Source organism: Carassius carassius, chromosome 23 (assembly GCF_963082965.1).
Source record: "Carassius carassius chromosome 23, fCarCar2.1, whole genome shotgun sequence".
Lineage (NCBI taxonomy): Eukaryota > Metazoa > Chordata > Actinopteri > Cypriniformes > Cyprinidae > Carassius > Carassius carassius.
Window position 1 is genome coordinate 20210399 of NC_081777.1, and position 12878 is coordinate 20223276.

The 12878-nt window shown below is 35.1% G+C and overlaps 1 protein-coding gene and 1 long non-coding RNA gene across 2 annotated transcripts in view; both read right to left on the reverse strand.

The window, feature by feature from the left end:
- The window catches only part of mctp2a (multiple C2 domains, transmembrane 2a), a 44791-nt gene extending 37674 nt beyond the window's left edge, over positions 1-7117 (reverse strand). Inside the window, exons 1-3 of the mRNA XM_059506415.1 lie at positions 6429-7117; positions 5475-5528; positions 5260-5371 (exon numbers count right to left, since the gene is read on the reverse strand). Coding sequence (XP_059362398.1) covers positions 5260-5371; positions 5475-5528; positions 6429-7112 — 850 coding nt within the window. The 5' untranslated portion in view covers positions 7113-7117. The remainder of the gene's footprint in view (positions 1-5259; positions 5372-5474; positions 5529-6428) is intronic.
- On the reverse strand, positions 90-851 carry LOC132101940 (uncharacterized). The gene is made up of 2 exons (XR_009423247.1): positions 602-851; positions 90-516 (listed from the first exon to the last, which is right to left on the reverse strand). It is a non-coding gene; the product is annotated as an uncharacterized LOC132101940 (long non-coding RNA).
- Positions 7118-12878: the final 5761 nt, after the last annotated feature.

Genomic DNA, 12878 nt, shown 5'->3' on the forward strand with positions numbered 1-12878 from the left:
TGAAAACAAACAGCTATCAGTGTTACTAACAAAAAGGGAGTCTTTTTTTGCTGCATAATGTTTGCAAATGATTTTGCAGATTAAGGAAACAAGTTTAAATGTATTTATTTAGTTAGTGATGATTAATACCACAAATGCTGTTGGTTAAGCTTTATTCATATCGAACCTGGAACAGTTATTTAATGACAAAACCTCGTGCAAACTGGTTCATATCATCACACTGTACAAGAACTCAGTCATCCAGACACTGAATAATCCAGAAGACTCATTATTTAGGCGACCGTTCTTAGCGCAGAGAGGTGGACGTTTTGTCTCTTTTAGAGTGATGGGAGCTGGCTGATTGTAAAAGAGTAAAAATTACAGCCAGCGTGAATCAGTTCATTTAATACCGCTGCATTAAAAACCCCAGAAACTGGGAGCAAGCGGTGTTAATCTCCAAAGCCTGTTAAGGAAGTCTGTCTGCGAGAGGGGAGGGAGAGCGGTCCGTCTTTGTCTATGCTGTGGTATGCAGATTGGCTGGTAAGAAAAAGAAAAAAAAAAAGAGAGAAAAAGAGTCCATCACTTCATTTGTATGGATGGATAAAGGAGTGCTTGAGAGAACCTGCGGGGAGCCTGGAATCACATGACAAAAGCCCTGTGGGGACGGGCTGTCAGGCCTGTCAGCTCGCCTCTCCAAATGAACATCTCCAGGAGGCAGCTCCTCCCTGCCAGCCGCTGACAAGGAAACCTCCAGGCAGCTTGACAGGAGGAAAGGGGCTCAAGCAGCCAGGGGAAGAGCTCCGGCGTGACTGAAAACGGTGACGGCGGAAATTAACAGAAGGAAAATGGAGGACGGCAAAGAAGGGAGGGAGGGAGGGCGGGAGGGAGGGGACTCACGGGCCGCTTTTCCGATGTAGTGTCAGTCGGGGAGCATAAGTGCTGGAAAATGCACGAGAGGTGGACTGCATCATCGCTGTCACGCTGTCAAGTCAGACTGAGTGAGGACTCAACTAATAATGCAAATGGTTGCAGATCGACAAAAAAAAAAATGTCTGACAATGTCTGAATCTTATTGTTAAAGCATTATGGAAGAAAGGGTCAAACCGAACCTACATAAATATTAGTTATGGTGTTTTAAAAACAATAATAAAAAAGTAAAATATCAGAGCAAGATTTTCAAAACAAAAGGTTTTTGTGTCCATGAAAAGGTTCCATATACAGTAGGACACATTTGAGAAGTTTTGCAATAAAACAGACAGAATGAGTCTGAAAGTGAAAATATTTCAATGTGAAGAAGAAGAAGAAGAATTTTGAAAGTTGAAGAAGAAGAATTTCCGCTTGCTTCATTTCATTTGCTGTCGCTGAGAAGCATGGAGTAAAGTTCTGTTTCAAACTATTATAGAAATGAGATGGTGTGTTATTCTCAAAGACAGCCACACGAGGTCGCAATTTCCAAAAGTCTAAATCTATTTTTATTATTATTATTCATTTAATTTGCATACGTATCATTATTAATTAATTACTGTATGTGGTTTTTGCACAGTTATCTCAGGGTCATATTAAATTGTTAAAGCTTTTCCCTTCTTTGGACAAAATGTTGAAAATATAACCAAACAGTTGAGAACATGGCTCTTTAAATCAATATAAGGACTACAATTTACATATTTGTGACCCTGGATTCACAAAACCAGTCCTAAGTATCATGTAGCAATAGCCAACAACACATTATATGGGTCAAAATATATATTTTTAATTTTAAGCCAAAAATCATTAGATTAGAAGTAAGGATCATGTTCCATAAAGGTATTTTGTAAATTTCCTCCCGTAAATATATCAAAACTTAATTTTTGATTAGTAATATGCATTGCTAAGAACTTCATTTAGGCAACTTTAAAGGCGATTTTCTTAATATTTAGTTTTTGTTTTTTGCACCCTCAGATTCCAGATTTTCAAACAGTTGTACTGTATCTCGGCCAAATATAGTCAGATCCTAACAAACCATACATTGGTGGAAAGCTTCTTTATTCCGCTTATATGATTATATGATCTATAAATCTCAGTTTCCAAAAAATGACCCTTATGACTGGTTTTGGTCCAGGGTCACATTTGTCATGCAGAATATATCCTGAAACAACATCTCTACCAAAGTTACTGGCCAAAATACAGTAACAACCCGCACAGCTTTAATACTATCTTACATGGACAAAGAAATGACCTTGGATTGGAAATGAGGAAATACAATGTAAATAAACAAAAGGCAATTCAATTTGTCATCTTTCTCTTCAGGTTTGTTAGTTACTGGCATTCAGTTTCTTCATCAAACAGAGAAAGTGGCTAAAAGCAGTTGCTTCCTTATGAAGTTACGAATCACAACTGAAAAGTACAATAAACACACTATATTAATATTATTATATATAATATTATTAAAAGCACTTACTTATTCATAAGGATATTTTGTAGGTATTAATATTAGGTTTCTATTGAAAACAATATATAGGCTATACAATGTAATTATTTATTTGAAAAAAATTACAAATATGTTTTATACTTTCTCCAGCAGGTGGCAATATATCCCATTTTACTCTAAAATATATCAATAGTGCACATGATTTCACAGAGTTTATATAAAATAGCAAAAGTTTTTTTTTTTTAATGGGACAAACAGAGACAATCATTTTGGTAATAGTGAGGTAGTTTGGGCTTCAGTTCATTGAAGACTTGTCCCACAGGATATCTGGCGTGCCTGTGCCACCAGTAACCTCACCAAGACTATAGTGTTCATGACCATTTCATTAGATTCAGTTGGCAGAGAGGAATATCACTGGAATATATTCTAATTATGAAAAATAATGAGCTAGAGATGGTAATTAATAGCCTCTGGGCATACACCTGTGACTTTGAACATGAGAATGAGCTGCCCAATCAGCTTGGTCAGGCCTGCCAGATAAACTGGCATTACGTCTGAACAACCGCTCTGGGAATCAAATGGAAATTCAGTACAATCATTTGCTTGTAGGATTTCAGTAAACCTTAGGCTAAATCCCTCTTTTCTCTCTCTCTCACTCTTCCCTTTGTATCTATCGCTCTCTCGCATTAACAAAACGATAAGAGATAAAGCAGACACATTTTGCATCATGACACCAGGGACTGTGAACAGCCTCTAGGTAACAACACCTCAACATGACTCTATTTGCACTGGCTCTGTAGTAGGAAAAAAGAAACAAGGCCAGCTCATTTGTTTCCCAGCACTAGTTTGATAAAATTGATTTTGTGCAATCAAGGTACAACATTTGAATGGAAGACAGCTGATGATGACTTCTAAATCCAATTAGTAGTTCCAGAAATAGTTGTTGTTAGTTTGTTTTCTTAAATGTAACATGGTTACAGAATGAAAGACTTTCTGGTCCGACTGCATTCTGCAGATTAGGAATGACTAGGCTTAACTGAAGTAACTTGGAAATGTTCCATCTTTAAAAAGTCCAGTCGTCTATACTTCTCCTTTTAATTAGCTTTTTGATTGTATAATGCATTACATAAAAAATATTACTCAGCAACACCTCTCTAAATAATGTTATTTTTTTCAACTAGATTTTATTTTAAATTCTATTTTACTTAGTTTTATTCTTCTACAGAAAGCTTTAAGGATCACTGAGCCAACATCTTTAACTTTGAGATGACCGACAGTGAACCTAACAATCTTCACAATCTGAAGAATTTACAATTTACAGGACTCCAGAATTTTCCCAAACAAGGTTTCATTTACATGTTTACAGTACAAGAACTCCATACAGGACGTCACAGAAAGCTCAGATGATTGCCACAGAATAAATGACTCTCATGTGTGTTAAATATTGACACACTTAATTATACTGCCAGTTATCAATTAAAGAATCTAACTCCTCTCAACACATATCCCTCCTCTTAAAAAAAAAAAAAAAAAAAAAAAAAAACTTTTTCATCTGATAAACTTTACTCTAAGAATGTAGATATACTAGACATAATTAGAATAAGGAACCTTAACGAAAAAAATAAAATAAAAAAAACTTTTTCATCTGATATACTTAACACTAGGAATGTAGATATACTAGAAGTCATTAGAATAATGAACCATGACTGAAAAAAAAAACACATTTTCATCTGATATACTTAACACTAAGAATGCAGATACTGTATACTAGAAATCATTATAATAGGGAACTTTTCTGAATGTTTTTGAAAGTCCCTTTTGCTCATCAAGGCAGATTTTAGAATGTATTTTACTCTAAAATTACAGCAAAAACAGTAATATTGTGAAACCTTATTACAATAAATACAACTGTTTTCTGTTTTAATATTAAATTGTAATATATTCCTGTGAAGGCAAAGCTGAATTTTTAGCAGTCATTATTGCAGTCTTCAGTGTCACATGATCCAGAAATCATTCTAATTATTCACAATGTTCAAAACAGTTGAGAAATTTTTTTTGTTGTTGTTGTTGAAACGGTGATAAATTTATATTTTATTTTTTGCAGCAATTTCAGCACAGGAAATAGACCATTTAAAGAACAGATTTTATTTGAAACAAAGCTTTTGTAATATTCTAAATGCCTTTACTGCCGCTTTTGATCAACTTACTGCATTCTGATTAAAAGTATTTCTTTTTATTTTTTAAATCTTACTGACCCCATGCTTTTATACTGTTTGAGCGGTTCTGGAAATTTGTATTGTGATACTTTTCTTGGTACTTTTGTCCAAAAATTAAGTATCTTTGTTGAAGCATTGCTTATTTGTAAATCACTTTGCATAAAAGTGAGTAATGTAAAGTATCTCAAAAGGAAATGAAGACAGACAGCATGGGCAGAGATGTTATCCAATCCTCCAGGCCCAGGCTGACCCACAACATACTAAACCTTGAATAGTCAACACTAAATCAAGTCCAACAAGACTTTTTACAACTTTTATCAAGAACTCAATGGTCCTCAGGGTAAAGCTAATCACAAGGCACGACACCTTTCAGGGTGATGCAACAGTGCTGTCACTGTTCTGTGCAGTCTGTACAGATACACTTTCAAGACTAGATAGACCGTCAGAAACTTTCTTTCTTTAAAAAGATTTTCAAATCAGGATTTTTAGAGCTGGTTAAGACGTATGTTCTGATCTACTAATAACATTACTCATTCATTTATAATTACAGGAATGCATTGTTTCATTATGCAATTAAAGTCAATGCAATGTCTAGAGTAAAGCACCCCACCCAGCATCATCGTAGCTTAAATATATGTATTAGTCAGAGGTTATTACCTGAGCGGTCCCTGATAACCAGGTTTTTGCCTTCCTTTAGGTTGATGGTGAGGAGATACTGGACCTTCTGCTGTGCTGAAGCACTCTGACTGTCATTTAATCCTGCTGGGAACTGACAAGTAGAGAGCTAAAGACTTAGACCTAGTCAGTGTTGGATGATAATTATGATTATGACAATCATAATCATCAGCGTTTCCTCTTATTTAAATACTCACGTTTCGTTCTTGTTCTGCAAGTGTATCAAAGTCACTGCTTTCATTGGGAATGTCCTGAGAAAGAGATGAATGTTTGTCATCCATAAATCATGCATTGTTGTCTACAGTTGGAAAATTCAGAATTCGGCAGCATGCATTTCTTTTTGATGTCAAATAAAATAATACTGCAAATCCTTAATAAGAGATTTTTATTTATAAAGCTGTATTTGGAAATCATTTACAGTGGTGGCCAAAATGTATCTTTTTTTGCCTCCAAAACATGATTTCATTTTCATGTTCATGAAACATGCAGATGGTTGCTCTGAGCACAACAAATATCAGATGAAGTGAGTCGTGCAGTTTTTATCCACTTTTAACTTAATATTTAGTATGTTCACTTTTTGCAGCAATTACAGCAGCACATCTTTCTGGCAATATATGTCCTGAGAACTTCAACACTAATGTTATCCCATGCCTTCTGTAACTCAAGCCAAAGGCTTTCCTTTGAATTTACAATAGATCCGTCCAATTTATTTTCCAATTTGCCCAAATTTGCATGTGTATGTGTGTATTCACTAGTATTTAAATGTTTGAGCTCAGAAAGATGTATTCATCTTGTCTCTTATGCTCACCAATGCTGCATGTATTTGTTCAGTGTCAAGGGCATTTCAATTTGTATAGCAGCTTAAACAATATGAATGCTGACCAAGGTGTGCAATAAAAAAAAGATTTATTAAGAATTAATTAAATTATCTAAATCTATAAGGCAAATGTACAATAAAATAGTCTAATAAAACTCACAATGGCCAATGAATATAACTAGTAAAACATGGCCTGAAGTTAAGATTAATTTTGTGTGTGTTTTCAAAAGGCAGCATTTAAACTGAAATCTTTTGTAACTGTGACTAAAGTAAACTCTACGGCCCAAGTAGAGTCCCAACCTTATACTTAAAAATAAAACTCTGTGAGACTTGCCATGTCCTCAGCTGACCCTGCAATAAACATTTCCACTGGAGAGGATGGCTGGTGATTAGTTAGATATTTCTCCTCAGGTGGAGTACAGCTGATTGACTCGGCGATGGTTTCATATGAAGCTTGTGCAGGAGGTGTCTGTCTCCCTGCACCAGCTCTACTAAGGGCTGCAGCCACTCTGTCTGTGGGATCTTTTGGTCTCTGACCAGGCGATTTTCTTTCAGGTGCCATCTGTCTTTCTGTAGGTGGATATACAGGTCCAGTCACTGCATCTAAATCATCAAAGTACCACCTCGTGGCTCTTTGCCGCTTATCAGTTTCCAATAAAACTGGAAAGTCAACAGGCACTGATCTCACTGATGGCGCGGGGCTGCAGGAGTATGGCATGTCAGCGACACTTAACTGCTCAGATAAGGCAGTACTGGAGGATACACTTGCTGTTTCATCCAAGTCACATGAACCCTCCATGTTTCCAAAGAAGACGGAGTCTTGACCTGGTGTCCTGGAATCATCCTGCAAATCCAGCATGGCACTGGGATTAATCCTGAGGTCTGGTACTGACATACTCCTCCTGTATTTCAGAGGGGTCTTTTTCTTCTTCCCCAGACCCTTCTTTCCGATCTTCAGAATTAACTTGGGTTTGGCTCTTTCGCGGAAATTAGGCCAGACTTTCTTCTTTTGCTCCATCGTGATTGCAGATGAAACTGCACTTCTACTCAAATTAAAACAACTGTAAGACAAAAAACAGAAAGAGGGGAAAAGAGGATCAATTTGAAAAAAACTGTTTAAACAAAGTAATGTAAAACAAAAACAAAAGCAATGTGAACTTACTGTACACTGTTGTTTAAAAGTTTGGGCTCAGGTATATATATATATATATATATATATATATCATTTCAAAACTGCATTTTACTCTGGTTATCTTTGTGTAATATTCAAATTTGTTTGTTGATTTGAATCATTCAAGTGAGACAAATGTACAAAAAAAATATTTAAAAAAACTTTTTCACAGCACTGTATACAGAACATGTATGTAGTACACATAATGTGCACATCTGTACATAAATCTACTGCTTATTCCATCTAGATCTATAATACTTTCAAGATAAGTTCATATTTAAATACATATAATTTGTTCCCCTTTTCTCTTACATACCATGATTGCATGGGGTATGTTCATGTAAGTCCCCAGAGTTCTTGGAAACCATAAATAGTTTAGAAATAGTATGGAAATCACAATTAGTATTAGCTTAATAGTTTGGAGAGACATCATTCTGTAAAATGTCATTAGCGAGTGGTGCTAACTTTTTGGCAAAGAATAGGTACTACTTCTGTTTGTAAATGATTGCATGGTGTTAGACTGAAGGAGAACTTCATTTTTAGCCTTCTTTTTGAATTCCTAATATCTTGAGCTGATTTCTGAGCATTCGACCAGATGCTGTAAGTTTATGGGAGTTCAATCTAGCCCCTGGAGAGCCAGCATCCTGCAGTTTGGCTCCAAGTTGCCCTAAGTTGTAGTAAACCTGAAGACCTTGAATAGCTGGTTCAGGTGTGTTTATATGGGATTATAGTTAAACTCCGCAGGAAGCAGGACTGGTCATCCCTGTTGTATGTGATGCTTTACATATGAAACTATTAAAAGAGCAAGTGAGGCAAAACGCACGCACACATGTAAGGTGCAAGATGAAGGAAAAAAATGTAAATCTAACTGAAAGAGAACAACTGCACACTCACAGGCTATTCATTCTCCAGGCTATTCATTTTCGTCTAGTAGACTTAGTCAAGGCTACTACTTTGACAAACGTTGGAGAATAAATAGCCTGTGCTTAAGGGAGTGTTCAGTTCTCATTCAGTTAGATTACATATATAACACTGATAATGTCAAGCATTTACACTTTGACATGAAACAGTGCGTGTAGAGTACAATGACCTGCTACGGCAAAGTATGCAGAAAATGTGCCGATTACACTGCCACATCACAAACCATGACGCCTTATTTGTTGTGGAAATGAGAAGTTTCTCGAGAACTGGTCAAACTGCTAAACTTTTTTTTTTTCACTATGCTGAAAGGTGTTTGGACTAATTTGTTATACTGTATGTAAGTATAATAAACTAAATCTGAAGATTGTCACATGACAGTGCAGAGCAATATGACATGCTTTTCATGTCTAGATCATCATACACAGAATTGATTATAGTGATGTTTGGCAGTTTCTTTTAGTGAGGGATGCTGGGGACTGAGGGAAGGTTTGAATTATGTCAAAAATGTAATTGAGTAATTATTGCTAATTTTTAATACACTAAGATAAAGTATACCTATATTAACTATTGAAATTGATCAAATCAAGAGATTGGGGACATGTTTTTATTAAATTATGTTTCATGTGCAAACTTTATAAAGCAATCTATTACATCACATCCTCAGGAAGTAATGTAAATGTTCTGTGTAAATTCAGCAGCAGATTTAGCAAGAATAATTTGATGTTAGTCAGTAAAATGGACAAAACAAGTCTTGGTGAGCAAAAATGTATTCATATTTCACATGAAACTGTGGTAACAATAACGATTAAAGCAATTTCCAAAATTCAAAAATGGCATTTCAGAGCATTGCTTTTAACACCACATCCATTGTATTTTTCAGGAATAATCTTAAATTATATAAACTTATACCAACACACACACACACACACACCATATAATGCTACTACAAATGAAACTGTTCAAGAGGTGAGGTGTGTACATTATTTAGGCAGGTTGGTTGGACAGGTTTTTGCATTTTTGTTGGTGTAATGTTCAGCAGCTCAAAGGATTAGCTCAATTCGCTTTAACAAAGTTTATCATACTAACTCGTTTAAATAAACTTACAGCAACATACTGTAAAGTGTAATAACGCTGTTACTCCCGATAGCTAGGCTACTTAAGTAGATAAATAGATCTATTTCTAATTTATTATGTATTGACAGTCGTAACAAAATCAGTTATTGTTGAAGAATGTTACTATGTTATGCATTTGACGAGAGTTTAGACTCTTACCTTTTTCCAGATCAATTACTGGACGTGTGTTCTTCTAGAAGACATGACTGACAAGAGCAGTGAACTTTCACATCCAGCTTTAAGTGTGATGTCTGTGGAGTTTTCTGCTTGGACCGGTTTGTCTCTGTAGGAGGGTGGAGTGATGACTAGTTTTGAAACACCGAGGTTTCGAAGTTCGCATGCAATGTGGCGATAAATACTTTGTGTTTACTAAATTATTTTCTAGATACTTAACGTACTTAAATGTCAGCGAACCCCAATGAATTGATATATAGTATGGATGGTTGTGATTTTGACTTAAAACACAGTACCTGAAGAAATACTATCTTTCCATTGTTTTTTGGGAATAAATCTGTGTGGTGCAGACAATGTCCATTAATTGATTTGGTCTGCATGCAAACTCAGTGCCACCTGCTGGCCGCTTTTCATATTGCATGTCTGTGGATCAATGACGTGACGCATAGGCTCTTTTCTTTTCTTTTCTTTTCTTCATTTCTTCACTTTCTTCATTAAAAACCAGTGGTGAAACGATTTTGTTAGAATAATATTTGTATTTCATAATATATTTAAAGATTTTGTCTGTAAACTGTGGTGTTTTATGTAAGAGGAAAACAAATGTATTGCCATGCTTGTACTGTGTATGCAGAGGTGGGTAGAGTACCCAAAAACTGTACTCAAGTAAAAGTAAAAGTACTTCTAGAAATATTTACTCAAGTAAAAGTAAAAGTACTAGTCTTGAATAGTTACTTGAGTAAGAGTAAAAGAGTATCGGATAAAAAATCTACTCAAGTAGTTAGTTACTAGTTACTTTGGGTCATATATACTGAGCCTATTTTTATTTAGATATATAGATAAAATGTATGTAATGTATGTGTGTGTGTATAAATGTATATATTTCATCATCCTTTACTCCAATTTATGTAATTTATTATAAAAGCTTGTCTGTTTACTTAAGTAACAGATTTAGGTGTCATGCCATAACATATTTTTAATACGACTGACTTTATATTAAATGTGAATTTAACATTGAAAGTTAATGTGATTTAAATATTGCTACTAATCTTTCATTGTTCAGAAAGAGAGCAAATAACATTTACATTATTAAAGATAATTTTCACTGACAGTCTAGAGTTCAATCACTCTCAGAAACTCCCATTAAAATCACTGAAACTGTTAACACTGTGAAATCAATATCTTAATTAAAGATTCGTACACACATCTGCACTTTGTTGTTCCTGCGAGAGAATTCGCCAGAAAGAGGTATTCAGTCAGTGAGCGAGTAAAGGAAGCACCGGCATTTTAGCGATGACTCATCTGAACACCTCTGATTGGCCAATGCTTTAATAAGCTCAAAAGAATCATGTGTGATTTGTTATAATGCGCAGCGCGGTATGTAATCGAATGTAGCCCAAGTTATTACCTGTTAAACAGTAGACAGCACACGCGGTGTTCATCTAATAAGGATCTCCATCGCTAGCAAATAATAACCTTTGCAGATTTCAATTCAGTGCAGTTCCAGCCACGTTTTCAACGCTCTTTCTGTTCTTAAACGTTACAACTCCGAGTGAACCACTTCAGATGCTCAGCGCGTGCGGCAGGGAACTGAACGACTCATTCAAACTGATTCATGAACCAATTCACTCGTTTGCCAATTGGTTTGATCAAGCCTTTGAACAGTATTGACTCAAAAGAATGAATCATTCGCGAATGGGCATCGCTCATTGCCCAGAGAAAAGTAGACGGCGCGTTTGGAACAAACTGAAGCATTTATAACATTTATTGCATTAAGATAAAGTAACGAGAGGAGCGTCGCCCACAGTAACGAAGTAAAAGTACAGATTTTCCCCAAAAAATTTACTCAAGTAAGAGTATAAAGTACCCATCTTTAAATATACTCCGAAAAGTATTCGTTACCCCAAAAAATTACTCAAGTAAATGTAACGAAGTAAATGTAACTCGTTACTACCCACCTCTGTGTGTATGTATGTATATGTAATACATTTTTTATGTTAAATTAAAATCCATATAGACCTTAAAACTTGCTGATATTATATATATGTGTGTGTGTTCACAGTATTTATTTATGTTTGTTTGTTTGTTTAACTTCTTTCCTTTTCTTTAACTTTGGCATGTTTATTTGTCACTGACCCACACATGAACGTACAGAATTTTTTTTTTAATCTGTTCCAATAAACTTAAAGAGCTATTCCGTGACTTTAACAGTGTATAAAAATTAATTTCAAATAACTATTCTTGCATGTCCATATTCTGGTCTATAAACTCCTAAACTAGATTACGGGCAAAATAAATCACTCAAAATATATATATATATATATATATATATATATATATATATATATATATATATATATATATATATATATATTGAGTGATTTATTTTGCCCGTAATCTAGTTTAGGAGTTTATATATATATATATATATATATGTCACTTCTATATTCTGAAGTTCCATGTGCACTGACTGTGTGTTTCTCAGAGATGCAGTATGAAGGCACATAGAGTGAGTATTTGAGGGTACAATGAGGTTTTTAATAAAGCGGACAGATTCTAATGTTTGGGACTTCACATGTGGACAAAGTCTACTCAGATTCAGAGAACTGTTCACTTCAGTTTGCACAGAATAAGCGAGAGAACCTATGTTACACAATAAAAGCCAATATCTTTACTTTAGTGAATGCAGAATACAAATTTGTACAACAATCTCTAGCATAATATCTTAGTCATTCAATAGAAAGTTCACTAGAATATTTATTGTATAATGCAGATAAAACAACACATTCAAGGGAAATATAATGCAGATTAACTTAAAAGTTCTCTCTCATGTTTTACTCTTTTTTTTTCTTCTTTCTTTTGCTTCTTTTTTTTCTTTTCGAAACATCTTATTTCAGTTATGGCAACAAAGTCCAGCTTGTGCCACCAAACGGTTTGAGCATCCAAACCGCAAACAGCTTCTTGAAGTGAACTAGTAACTACAAACAATTACCAAATACATAACTCTGATTTAGAAAAAGCCATAAAGCAAATCAGTGTACTCTTACACAGCAAAGTGAAGAAAGTACGCAACAAACAATTGTTGTTTCCTCTTTATCCCTTTCTTTCACATTCAACGGTTTGTGACACAGCACTCTGCGCCAAAGGAACAGCCTCCTCTCTTCAGATCTCTTATGTATTTCTCCCGTGCATTTATAGGAACCCCTAACATGAGGGTGATTTTGTTTTGATGAAGTCAAAATGTAATGAGTGATATATTTGATTCTGAACACCAGCAACTCTTTGGAATAAGGCTCTAATTGTGCATGTAGCAGAGAAACTCCCTGATTCCTAATCAAGCACTAAAGTTGAGTGTTTGTGTGTGCATGTTTTAAGGCCACAGTGCTTTCATAACACTGGGCTGGCATT